General features: G+C 34.7%; 3 protein-coding genes and 1 pseudogene across 4 annotated transcripts; all 4 read left to right on the top strand.

Moving 5' to 3' along the window:
• The first annotated feature begins 203 nt into the window (after positions 1 to 203).
• Positions 204 to 2,848, top strand: LOC114169231 (annotated as a pseudogene).
• Positions 2,849 to 2,936: 88 nt separating this feature from the next.
• Positions 2,937 to 4,212, top strand: LOC114170127 (putative cysteine-rich receptor-like protein kinase 31). Its single transcript, XM_028055611.1, has 3 exons — positions 2,937 to 3,080; positions 3,154 to 3,426; positions 4,123 to 4,212. Exons 1-3 carry the CDS (start codon positions 2,937 to 2,939, stop codon positions 4,210 to 4,212), a joined length of 507 nt encoding a protein of 168 aa, XP_027911412.1.
• A 3,595-nt stretch (positions 4,213 to 7,807) lies between these two features.
• Positions 7,808 to 11,088, top strand: LOC114169232 (G-type lectin S-receptor-like serine/threonine-protein kinase At1g67520). Of its 2 annotated transcripts, XM_028054283.1 has the most exons (7): positions 7,808 to 9,079; positions 9,437 to 9,544; positions 9,628 to 9,800; positions 9,878 to 10,088; positions 10,348 to 10,583; positions 10,666 to 10,816; positions 10,890 to 11,088. In XM_028054283.1, exons 1-5 carry the CDS (start codon positions 7,912 to 7,914, stop codon positions 10,473 to 10,475), a joined length of 1,788 nt encoding a protein of 595 aa, XP_027910084.1. In that variant the 5' UTR covers positions 7,808 to 7,911; the 3' UTR covers positions 10,476 to 10,583; positions 10,666 to 10,816; positions 10,890 to 11,088. The 2 variants fall into 2 exon arrangements, with proteins under 2 accessions (XP_027910084.1, XP_027910085.1); XM_028054284.1 differs by lacking the exon at positions 10,890 to 11,088 and having other exon boundaries at positions 10,348 to 10,569; positions 10,666 to 10,795.
• Positions 10,495 to 11,195, top strand: LOC114170128 (cysteine-rich receptor-like protein kinase 4). The gene is made up of 3 exons (XM_028055612.1): positions 10,495 to 10,583; positions 10,666 to 10,753; positions 10,890 to 11,195. The coding sequence occupies exons 1-3, from the start codon at positions 10,495 to 10,497 to the stop codon at positions 11,193 to 11,195; spliced, it is 483 nt and encodes a 160-aa protein (XP_027911413.1).
• The last annotated feature ends 1,447 nt before the right edge of the window (positions 11,196 to 12,642 follow it).

Here is a 12,642-nt window from a genome sequence, read left to right on the forward strand (position 1 = left end):
ATAATACTAAAAGGTTTTTCCTTTTACAAGTATTTAGTTGATAATCAGTTTCTCCACATATTTGATCATATGTTTAATTTAAGTGACAACAGTATAACAGAAAATTAGACTTAAAAAATACATGCATACTATTTCAACTTACTCACATATATAGTATCACTCTCATTCCTTCGCAAAGCACTCTCTTACAGATTAGCCTTTCAATACTTAAAGCATCCGATGAGGCTTATCTTACAGAAACTACTGCTTGCTTTCATGCACTTGTGGTTGTGCTGGAGTTCTTGTGTTCATGTTCACGCAGCACATGACAGTTTAAAGCCCGGTGATACACTGAATTCTTTCTCACCATCACTATATTCAAAGAGTCGCAAATATTTTCTTGGATTTTATACGATTGGAATTGCGGATGGAGATTTTACTTACTTGACAGTCCAAAGTGCATATGAGAATCAGATAGTTTGGGAGGGTAATAGAGAACAATCGGTCGACCAGAGTGATGCAGTTCTATCCCTAAACTTCTCAGGCGTGCTGAAAATAGAATCTGAATCTGTGAAGAAACCAATAATTCTGTATTCTCCTCCTCAACTTATCAACAACACTGTGGCCACTTTGTTGGACACAGGCAACTTTGTGCTTCAAAAACTTCACCCCAATGGCACAAACATTCTTCTGTGGCAGAGTTTTGATTCTCCCACTGACACTTTGATCCCCACCATGAAGTTAGGAGTTAATCACAAAACAGGCCATCGTTGGTTACTTGTTTCACAGTTGACCGATTCGCGTGCGACTCCTGGTGCCTTTAGTCTTGAATGGGAACCGAAGGAACAGGAACTTGTGATAAGAAGACGAGGAAAAGTTTGTTGGAAAAGTGGGAAAATGAAGAACAATAGATTTGAGAACATTCCAGAAGATGCACAAGGAGTGTTGAACTACACCATAGTGTCTAATGAGGAAGAAGACAGCTTCTCTTTCACATCTACAAATGAAAACCTTACAAGTTGGTGGACCCTATCGAATACTGGACGCTTATTTTACAATTTGGAAGAGGGATATGTTGCAAGGGCTGATCTGTGTTATGGATACAACAACACAGAAGGAGGGTGTCAAAGATGGCAGGATATACCTAATTGCAGGAGTCCTGGTGATGTCTTCACCAAAAAGAGTCTTCGTTCTAATTATGAAAATGTAACCTATGATCAAAATCAGAATATTAGTCACAGCGATTGTGAGGCTGCGTGCTGGAGCAATTGCGATTGCAATGGATTCAAAGAAGTGTATTATGATGGAAGTGGTTGTAGATTCTATCGTTGGAACTCATCAAAAGATATTATAGTTGACGGCAGTGTTTCGGGTGAAGACTTTTACATACTGGAGAACAAAGGGAACATAACCCCTCTTCATCACGGTATGTTTAATGCTAACTTTATTTTATTTGTCATAGACAAAAAAGAAGTCTTACTCTAAAATATATACAGCAAAGTCTAAAGATTCCAATGATACTCTAAATTTCATTGATTGCGAAGTTCTTGAACATTTTTGTTTGCTGAAACTTTTTGACAGTTTTTGATCTCCAAATAGAAACATAGCACACAGTCATTTTACTGCAACGATTAACAACGGCTTTGAAAAATTATAAAGCCTTAAAATTTATAATTGATACTTGAAGATTTGTAATTATTGTATACAGGTACAAAAAGGTGGATATGGATAAGTACAGTAACAGCAGCCACTTTACTGATAATATGCGCATCCATTCTATTCCTAGCCATAATGAAACGAAAACATGTGCTTCAAGGTGGTTGGATTCAAACTCATTGTTTAAAACAACCTTTTAATCATTTTTCTATATTTTGATATTCCTCATTTTCATCTGAACAGAGAAGAAACGGAAAGAAATGGCGATGAAATTATCCGAAATCGATGATTTTGGAAATGATTTTAAAAAGGGACACGGTTTGAAAGTGTTCGATTATACATTAGTTGTGGAAGCCACAAATGGGTTTTCATCCGAAAATAAGTTAGGACAGGGAGGTTTTGGACCAGTTTAGAAGGTGATTTAAATTACTTAAGTTTATGTATTTGAAAACTTTGTTTTGAGTACTCATGACACTTTTTATCTCATTTTATTAGGGAACTTTGCCAACAGGCGAGGAGGTTGCAATAAAAAGACTTTCAAAAAGTTCAACACAGGGAATTGTGGAGTTTAAAAACGAAGTAACTCTTATATGTGAACTTCAGCACATGAATCTTGTTCAACTACTTGGTTGCTGCATTCATGAAGAAGAGAAGATTCTAATTTACGAGTATATGCCCAACAAAAGTTTGGATTTCTATCTTTTCGGTGAGGAATGTGTTAATCATTATCTAATTATGTGTTGTTTTGGATGTCAAACAGATAAATTTATTATCATTATTATGCAACTATCCAAACACATGGATTATAAGATTGACTTTTCTCAACTACAATTGTTTTTTATGATAGATTTACTATAATTACCCATGTTTTCCTAGGTAGAATATCATGAAGAAAAGTTACTTTTTTCTTTTTACATTTGTATAGTATACATGCTAACGCATATCATTATCACTATTGTATGACCATGGAGAAGACCGTACAAGAAGCAAATTACTAGATTGGAATAAGCGGTTCAACATAATACAAGGAATTTCTCAAGGATTATTGTATCTTCACAAGTACTCAAGACTTAAAGTCATTCTCAGAGACTTGAAAGCTAGTAATATACTTCTTGATGAGAACATGAATCCAAAAATTTCAGATTTTGGAATGGCCAGAATGTTTACCCAACAAGAATCCGTATCAAATACGAACAGGGTTGTTGGGACATAGTGAGTTTGCTGAACTCTTTGTTACATTTATTTTGTGTTAATGTATAACTAAAATTTATTTTGCATGCAATATTTTTTGCAGTGGTTATATGTCTCCGGAATATGCTATGGAAGGAATTTTTTCTACAAAGTCAGATGTGTACAGCTTTGGAGTGTTGTTGCTTGAAATAGTTTGTGGACGAAAAAACACTAGCTTTTATGATGATGAACACCCAATAAATCTAATTGGACATGTATGTAAAATAAGGTATAGTGAGATTGCTTTTCAGCATGATATTCTACGTCTAATTTCTAAAATTCTTACAGGTATGGGAATTATGGAAAGATGGAAAGTGTTTTGAATCAGTGGATCCCTCATTAGAGGAAGTATTTGATTGTGATGAAGTGCAGAGGTGTATTCATGTTGGTCTCCTATGTGTTGAACAATATGCAAATGATAGACCAACAATGTCTGACGTTATATCAATGTTGACAAATAAGAGTGAAATAGTGTCTTTACCTAAAAGACCAGCATTCTATGTTCAAAGAGAGATGCTTAACCAAAATTTATCTTCTCCGGGGCTGTGTACTGCTTCTACGGTTGAAATTACTTCTTCGTTGGAAATAGAATAATATCAGTGAGTTATTTACTAATTAAAACAAGAAATTAGATATTGTCTTTTGCTTTTCTTTTTTTATTTATCCTTCCCACCGTCCAATATAAATGGTTTTTGGTAAGTTAATTTTTTCAGGTGAAAGAGCCGGAAGTTATGCATAACTTTTTTTATGTAATTGCCTAGAGGTTGTTCTCTTTGGGTGGGCAACCATGTAAGATTTCATTTTTAGAGATGTTTAATGACATAGACTGTCATTTGGTAAACTAACAATTTATAGTACACCTTTTATTATGTTCCTTTTATTGTGTTAGTTGTCTGTGGACTTCTTAATGACATGTAACCATTTTATTGTAAAATTTACGAGAATGAGATACACCTTTATCTTGCTTTATGTGTATGTGTTCTTTGTTTGTCACTATTCTTGTGAAAAATAAGGAACGATACAAGAGATACAAGAGAGATTAAATTATGCTTTTAAAATTTTGCAGTTTTATCGCATATATTGTCTGTAACAATACTAAAAAGGTTTTAAACAAGGAAATGAGACATTTTTACATTTTTTAGTTCAAGTTTTTACCTCTTGGTAGGCTAGGCATGTTTTGGAAATTAAGGTGTTGAAGGCATAGTGTAAAAGCTCGGTGATCTCCTTCTGGACTTAAATGCCTGTTGGGTGCTCTAGTGGAGTTCTAAGACTTCTCCCGTTTTCCGTTTTGACGAGGGCCGCGTTGAGGCAGCGTACTACGGCCCCTCCAGAGCCGTGCCGAGGTGACTAACTATGGCCTCATAGGGAACTGCACCGAGGAGATTGTTTGCGATCTCTTTTGCACTCACTTTGGGGAGACAGACTTCGATCTCCTTGAGAATTGTGTAACAATTCACCTTGGCGACTCCAAGGTTCTTGGACAAGCAACTCTTGACAATTATTAAAGTTTTATGCAAATTCTAGAAGAATCTAGAAAATCGTAAGATAAAAGTATTGAAATGTAATTAAAGTTCTAAAACAAAAAAAAACCTAAGATAGGAAGAAAATATCAAAAACATTTTACGTAGGAAAAAATTTATAACATTTCACACAAGTTGTGGCTAGCACTTTCTAGAATACTCTATAGATCTATAAATACCCATATACTCAATCATTTGATAAATGACAAGAACAAAGACAACATCTAATACACCACTCCCAACTACAACTACATACTCCTTCCAACTACAACTTTCGCATTCTACTATCTTCACAATTTTTTCTATCCCATCAATTATTCTTTTCGCAACCTAAAAATACTATTAACACTTGCATGATCAAACTATTCACTTACTTTCGTATACCAAGTCTTGACTCTAGGGACACTAACACAATAAAGACTTTAACATTTGTCATTCTAGGCTTTTGGCGTTTGCCCGCACCCCGACATCGGGGACGTTAAAATTAACATATGACTTTAAATACCTGACGTTCCTTACACTAACAAGCTGCTCAACCAGATTATGCCACGTCCCCATCTTCTTCTCCAAAATAAAAAACCCTAGATGAACAAAAACACTATGGTAGCACCTTTGAGTCACCATTCTTGCACCATTGACGAAGGAGTTGTCGCACATAAACCACCTGCAATCTGCCACTGAAATCGAACCCTCAACACACAAAAACGCAGCAGCTACGACATCACGTCGAAACAAAAGATCGCGTAGAATCACATCGTCGTCAACCATCCATGGTTTAGTACATCTCGAACGCACCTGCACAACACCAAACGTGAGGACAAAAACCTGCAAGAATGCACCACCGAAAAACGCAGATCAGCACTACATCTCCACCATGCACGTCGCTTCACTTGTTGCCGCTTCGCATACCGCTACGTCGTACACTGTGGCAACACAAAAAGGGAAAACCAATCCATCAAAACTCAAATAAAACCCATGAGAGTTCAACCACAAACGTTCATTTGAGTTTCATGGGAAAAACTAACCTTCGTTTTTCCTCTCAATCGCTGTTAACGAAAGCTCTGATTCGTCCAGAAACGAAAGCGCGCAGGAATAGTGTGGTTAGCACAATCTCTGTACTATATTTTATAACTATCGACGTCGGGGTAACCAGAAACTGACGCCCTTTGACGTCGGGGAAGCAGAATCCAACATTTTTTTACGTCGTCGGGTGGGAGAAACTGATGTCTCTTGACATCGGGTATGCAAAAAGCGAACGTCGAATTAAATAAAGACGTCCCTTCCTTAAGCGGCCGACATCAATCTTCTCCTTTCAATTACAATAATGTCACTGGTCATTTTTGAGGTCTGATTTTTAACTAGCTGACGTTAAAATGACAACGTTATAAACTCTTTTTATGTTAGTGCGGTTCTTCCTCGGGGACGAAGAGGGTGGTGGGGCAACTCTCCGTTCAGCAACTCGTTAAGCTTGTAATTTAGCATTTGCAGGTGTGCTTTATATTGGATGTGCATGGCCTATAGCTCCTCGTCGTTCAACCTGCAAAGTTACTCGTTCTATAGAATCAACGCGTGTATCTAGATCTCATAGTCGTCATTGGGTTGGACTCCATCTCATTTATTAGAGCGGATGGCTCGGACAGTTGCTTTTGTCTTCTCGTTGTGACCATGAAAGAGTGAGGTCGAGGCAAAGTTTTATTTAGCCTCAAGGTGAGCACTAAATGTTTTGACCAAACTTTGGAGCATCTTGCTTCGACAAGTGGTAAGATCTGTGTGGTTTGATGACTCATGATGAATGCTCTTGAAGACTCAAACATAGGGATGTGTCATCCTCTGGAAGAATGACATGTATTTATATGATTTTTAGGCTTATGAAATGTTATAAAATAAAAGATAATAAAAGTCTACCATGTATATCGCAATTAATATGATAATAAAGATAATAAGAGATCAAATATACTATATATTTTGTTGATATATGATATTAAATCAAAATACCGAGATCATTGTATACAGTAAATATATTAACAAATATATCTTCAAATACTAGTAACTACTTTAAGCTAATAACACTAAATGGATCTTGTTGGACCATGTTCTTTATATTATATCTATTGGGTTGACCAGGTACAATTATGGTTATAAAATCTAAAATTACATATTTTTAAAGCTATACACAACTATAGATAACAAAATATATATTTAGGCCTTTTATAATTTGTGTTCCATTACAATGATCTTATTATGTAGTAATTTTCAAAATCTTAATCGTTCTCTCTAAAAGGTATGAGCAGAATTTTCCTATTGTGAGAAAAAATAATTGCTAAACTTGTCCACACAAAAATGATCCATATATACCTTTGAAATTTCAATAATGGAAAGACAACAAAATTGATGACTCGGAATAAGAAGGACATGAAAGATATAGGTCTCGGATAACACTAAAAATGTTGTCGGCCATTGTTAATGTGCTTCCCTTTATATTCAAATAAGTTTATAAAATAAGTTTAATTCGTTTATAAATTAAAGTAAGTTTATATTTGTAAAAAGTATCCTTATTATTAATGTTGTAAAATTTACTTTTTAATTTATTTACAAAATAATTTTAACTTGTATAAAGAGAAACCCTTATTTTTATATTTATAAGAGTTAATGAAGTATTGGGCTTCAAAAATATCTTTTGGTAAAGATAACTGATACTTTTCCATACTTTTTCAATTATCTTTTGGTAAAGATAACTGATACTTTTCTTTTAATAAAGGTCTTTTCTTTTTCTTTTCCAATGGAAAAGGCTGGTCATATTTAATATTCGAGTACCAGATAAAATTCTAAAATATTATGTGTTATCATCTAGACTTACATCGCTGAAATGAAGATAATTTATAAATTTTTATATTATTATAACTATCATAAATATAAAACTATGCCAAACCAGGAAAAAAGAAAACACTATCACATTCATGAACTAGGTAAGTATTTTGTGTCTTAACAGATATTCAACTTATAATTTATATATATTTTTTATTTTGTTATAACTTCTTTATATTTCTGTTATATTTTAATTTTTTAGATATGTATATATATATACTCACACACACACATCTCTAACTAATTATTCTGTGAAAGGAGCCTTGTAAATATTTTTATACAATGAATATGACAACCTCACTTCACATTAGGTTTTATCATCTGCTTGCTTTGAGATGTTTTAACGGATATTTTTTACAACGAAAGTAATTAGTATTAGTCACTTATTTCCAACTACGGTTGAAAAAATGAAGATAATTTAAGAGATTTTGAAACAAAAATAAGTATGATAAAAAGTTTTTACTGATTCCTGTACTTCCTCATTTTACAAGTAAATTTGGTTGATAACCAATGTCTCTTACATCTATCCACTATTTTATAAGACAAAGTTGTAACAAAAAAATTGTGGCACATAAAAACTACATATCACATAATAGTATCACTCTCATTTCTTGGCAAAGCACCCTCTTGCAGATTAGTCTCTCCATATTTGAAGCATCCCATGAGGCTTATCCTACACAAACTACTGCTTGCTTTCATGCACTTGTGGTTGTGCTGGAGTTCTTCCACTCATGTTCATGCAGCAGATGACAGTTTAAAACCAGGTGAAACGCTGAAATATTCTTCACCATCACTATATTCTAAGAGTCGCAAATATTTTCTGGAATTTTTTAGTGTGAGTGAAGCTCTTACTTACTTAGCAATACGAAGTGAAGATGAGATAGTTTGGGAGGGTAATAGAGAACAACCAGTGAATCAGAGTGACGCGGTTCTCTCCCTAGACTTCTCAGGGTTTCTGAAAATAGAACCTGGATCTCTGAAAAAACCAATTATTCTGTATTCTCCTCCTCAACCTATCAACAACACTGTGGCTACTTTGTTGGACACAGGGAACTTTGTGCTTCAACACCTTCACCCCAATGGGACAAACATTCTTCTGTGGCAGAGTTTTGATTACCCCACGAAAACTTTGGTCCCTACCATGAAGTTAGGTGTTAATCACAAAACAGGCCACCGTTGGTTACTTGTTTCACAGATCACCATTGAGCTTGCGACTCCAGGTGCCTTTAGTCTTGAATGGGAACCGAAGGAACAGAAACTGATGATAAGAAGACGAGGGAAAGTTTGTTGGAAAAGTGGGAAAATGAAGAACAATAGATTTGAGAACATCCCAGAAGATGCACAAGGCGTGTTGAAGTACACCATAGTGTCTAATGAGGAAGAAGATAGCTTCTCTTTCACATCTACAAATGAAAACCTTACACGTTGGTGGTCCCTTTCGGATACTGGGAGGTTATCTTACAATAATAAAGAGGGATATGTTGCAAGGGCTGATTTGTGTTATGGATATAACACAGAAGGAGGGTGCCAAAGTTGGCAGGGTATACCTAAGTGCAGGAGTCCTGGTGATGTGTTCACCAAAAAGAGTCTTCGCCTTAATTACCAAAATCAAACCAATGATGACAATCAGAATATTAGTCACAGTGATTGTGAGGCTGCTTGCTGGAGCGATTGTAATTGCAATGGATTTGCAGAATATTTTGATGATGGAACTGGATGTAGTTTCTATCATTGGAATTCATCCAAAGATATTATAGTTGACGACAGTGTTTATGGTCAAGAATTTTACATACTGGAGAACAAAGGAAACATAACCCTTCTTCATCACGGTAGGTCTATTGCAAATTTCATTTGATTTTGTTTTTCACAGACAAAAAGGAAGTTTCAGTTCTAATGATTCCAATCATACCCCAAAATATGTTCAGCAAAGTTTGTAAAGATTCCAATCATACCCTAAATTGCGTAGACCCTTTAAGAAGAGTGAATAGTTCTTAAGAATTTCTTTGTTTGTACAACTTCAGTGTGGATCTTCAGGGAATTGTGCTGAAAATTTTCTCTTATTTTGACTGTTTGATCTCCAAACAGAAACCAATACAGTCATATGCTACAATGCTTAAAAATGGCTTCGAAAAATTATAAAGCATAAAGTTAGTAATTACCCTAAGATTTTTAATTATTGTATGCAGGTACAAAAAGGTGGATATGGATAAGTACAATAATAGCAACTACTTTACTGATAACATGTGCATCCGTTCTATTCCTAGCCGTAAAGAAAAGAAAACAAGTTCTTCAAGGTAGTTACATACTTCAAACTTGTTGTTGAACGAAATCTTCTGATCTTTCTATATTTTAACATTTTTCGTTTTCAACCGAACAGAGAAGAGAAGGAAAGAAATGGCGATGAAATCATCTCTAATAGACGATTTTCGAAATGAATTGAAAAAGGGCCACGGTTTAAAAGTATTCGATTATACGTTGGTTATGGCAGCCACAAATGGATTTTCATCTGAAAACAAGTTAGGACAGGGAGGTTTCGGACCAGTTTATAAGGTGATTGAAACTAATTAACTTATTCATTCACAACTTTGCTTCAGAGCACTAATCGCCTTTTGTTCTCATTTCAAAAGGGAACTTTGCCAGCGGGAGAGGAGGTTGCCATAAAAAGACTTTCGAGAAGTTCTGCACAAGGAATTGTGGAGTTTAAAAATGAACTAACACTTATATGCGAACTTCAGCACATGAATCTTGTTCAACTACTTGGTTGCTGCATTCATGTAGAAGAGAAGATTCTAATTTACGAGTATATGCCCAACAAAAGCTTGGATTTCTATCTTTTCGGTGAGGAATATGTTAATGATTATGTAATTAGGTGTTGTTTTGGATGTCAAACATAAAATTAGTTTTCATTATTATGCAGCTATCCAAACACATATAGATGAACATTAATCTTTCTCAACTGCAATTGCTTTTTATGATAGATTTACTATAATTACTCATGTTTTCGTAGGTAGAACATCATCAAGAAAAACATTTTTGCATTTTATATTTGTATACTATACATTCTAACGCACATCATTACTATATGACCATGGAGAAGACTGTACAAGAAGCAAATTGCTAGATTGGAATAAGCGGTTCAACATAATACAACGAATTGCTCAAGGATTATTGTATCTTCACAAGTATTCAAGACTCAGTCATTCACAGAGACTTGAAAGCCAGTAACGTACTTCTTGATGAGAACATGAATCCAAAAATTTCAGATTTTGGAATGGCTAGAATTTGTAGCCAACAAGACTCTATATCAAATACGAACAGGGTTGTTGGAACATAGTGAGCTTGCTGAACTCGTTGTTACATTTATTTTGAATCAATGTATAACTAATATTTATTTTTCATGTAAAATTTCTTGCAGTGGTTATATGTCTCCGGAATACGCCATGGAAGGAGTGTTTTCTACAAAGTCTGATGTATATAGCTTTGGAGTGTTGTTGCTTGAAATAGTTAGTGGACGAAAAAACACTAGTTTTTATGATGATGACCACCCAATAAATCTAATTGGACATGTATGTAAAATAAGCTACGGTAAGTTTGCTTTTTGGCATGATATTCTGTGTCTAATTTCTAAAATATTTACAGGTATGGGAATTATGGAAAGAAGAAAAGTGTTTTGAATCAGTGGATCCATCATTAGAGGAGGTATTTGATTATGATGAAGTGCAGAGGTGTATTCGTGTTGGTCTCATATGTGTTGAACATTATGCAAATGATAGACCTACAATGTCTGAAGTTATATCAATGTTGACAAATAAGAGTGAAAAAGTGTCTTCACCTAAAAGACCAGCATTCTATGTTCAAAGAGAGATGTTTAACAAGAATTTGTCGTCTACAGAGTTGTGTACTACTTCTACGATGGAAATTACCACTTCGTCGGAAATAGGATGAATTAATTGTACATAAATTTAAAATAAAAAGTTAAAATTAGTATTCTTTAGACTAGTCTACTCTTATACAAACACAAGATTTGAATCATAAACAAAATCACAGTTTAGCTTAGTTTAGCTTACTAGAGAGGTAACGTCTTTTTAAGTACCAGATTTAAGCTCTCCCACAAGATTGCTGGAATGAACACAAACAATTTTCTTCCAAAACATTTTAGGACATAAGTAAATCTCATTAGCAATTTTTGCACAATTAGCACTTGGTCTTCTATCTTCTATTTCCAAAAAACTCTTTATATAAGCTTGAGAAGAGATGACCTCTGCAACCCGTTTTCATGTCTTAGCTTTAAACTCACTTGAATGTCTTCTTCCTCTTTTTGTTATCATTTGTTGAGCTTTGACATAGAGAGGCATTTACTGCTTTGCGTGAAGTATTAATTCCTCTTCTCTCTTGTTGATCTGTGGTTGGTTCTGTTGTTCTTGTAGTAGACATCTTCACTGACATCAACCTTGAGTTGCAAAATTGGTAAAAATATACGACTCATTAGAATAAGATGCTTCATAATTACAATTTTACTCATATTTAGAACATCTAATTTTAGTTTTCTCGGATTGTAATTGAGATTAAATGCAATGATTTAATTTGAACTTCTCCAATTGGAATTATCTATTCTTAAACTAAAATTATTAGGATGTGATTCAAACAGTAGTACAAGTTATTTTCTGATCAAACGATTGTTGAAAAGATTTAAGAACCCTCAACCCCTAATACAACCACATTGTAGTTGCGATTACAGAATCCAAGAATATCGAAGAATTAAATGTTGAAGAGCTTCAAGGCTGCCTAGAAGCCCATGAGCAACGATTAACCAAAAGCGAGTCGGAGAAGCCGAATGACAGTCAAGCATTTAAAGCTCACACGTCAGAGAAAACACATTCATGACGAGGTTTTTGAGTTCGTGGTTGTGAGAGAAACTCCAAAGGTGGTTATGGAAAATAGTCAGAACTTAGATCATCAAGCGCATATGGCTAAGGAAGAGAACAATGAAGAAACAGAAGAACATGTGATATTGATAATGATTATTAATCCAGACTAGTTGAATAATGAAATCTAGTACATAGACACCGGGTGTTCAAATCACATGTCAGGTCATCGTTAATGGCTTGTTGACTTTGATGAGAAAAAGAAGATACAATTAGATTTGCTGACAACAGGGTCACTCAAGCTAAGGGCACTGGGAATGTTTTGCTTACAAAACAAGTTGGAAAACAGGCAATGATTTCAGATTCATAGAAACGCATGACTTTCATGACTGACGTGTTGCAGAAGGTGTTTGACTCTTGCAGAGAGCTCTGTGCATGTGAAAAAAAGGCTACAGCGTGAAAGAAGAGAACAAAAAAGTGTATTGATGTGAAAACTGTACTGTACAAAGAGAATGAAGAAAAGCGAA

Source organism: Vigna unguiculata, chromosome 11 (assembly GCF_004118075.2).
Source record: "Vigna unguiculata cultivar IT97K-499-35 chromosome 11, ASM411807v1, whole genome shotgun sequence".
Classification (NCBI taxonomy): domain Eukaryota; kingdom Viridiplantae; phylum Streptophyta; class Magnoliopsida; order Fabales; family Fabaceae; genus Vigna; species Vigna unguiculata.

Excerpts from the sequence above, each read along its gene's own strand:
- LOC114170127 (XM_028055611.1), top strand. The coding sequence starts at position 2,937 with ATGTCTCCGGAATATGCTATGGAAGGAATTTTTTCTACAAAGTCAGAT. Across the intron at positions 3,081-3,153 it reads CAATAAATCTAATTGGACAT|GTATGGGAATTATGGAAAGA; the intron begins GTATGTAAAATA and ends AAATTCTTACAG. Across the intron at positions 3,427-4,122 it reads GGCTGTGTACTGCTTCTACG|TGGAGTTCTAAGACTTCTCC; the intron begins GTTGAAATTACT and ends TGGGTGCTCTAG.
- LOC114169232 (XM_028054283.1), top strand. The coding sequence starts at position 7,912 with ATGAGGCTTATCCTACACAAACTACTGCTTGCTTTCATGCACTTGTGG. Across the intron at positions 9,080-9,436 it reads CATAACCCTTCTTCATCACG|GTACAAAAAGGTGGATATGG; the intron begins GTAGGTCTATTG and ends TATTGTATGCAG. Across the intron at positions 10,089-10,347 it reads CTTGGATTTCTATCTTTTCG|ACTGTACAAGAAGCAAATTG; the intron begins GTGAGGAATATG and ends ACCATGGAGAAG.
- LOC114170128 (XM_028055612.1), top strand. The coding sequence starts at position 10,495 with ATGAATCCAAAAATTTCAGATTTTGGAATGGCTAGAATTTGTAGCCAA. Across the intron at positions 10,584-10,665 it reads AACAGGGTTGTTGGAACATA|TGGTTATATGTCTCCGGAAT; the intron begins GTGAGCTTGCTG and ends AATTTCTTGCAG. Across the intron at positions 10,754-10,889 it reads GAGTGTTGTTGCTTGAAATA|GTATGGGAATTATGGAAAGA; the intron begins GTTAGTGGACGA and ends AAATATTTACAG.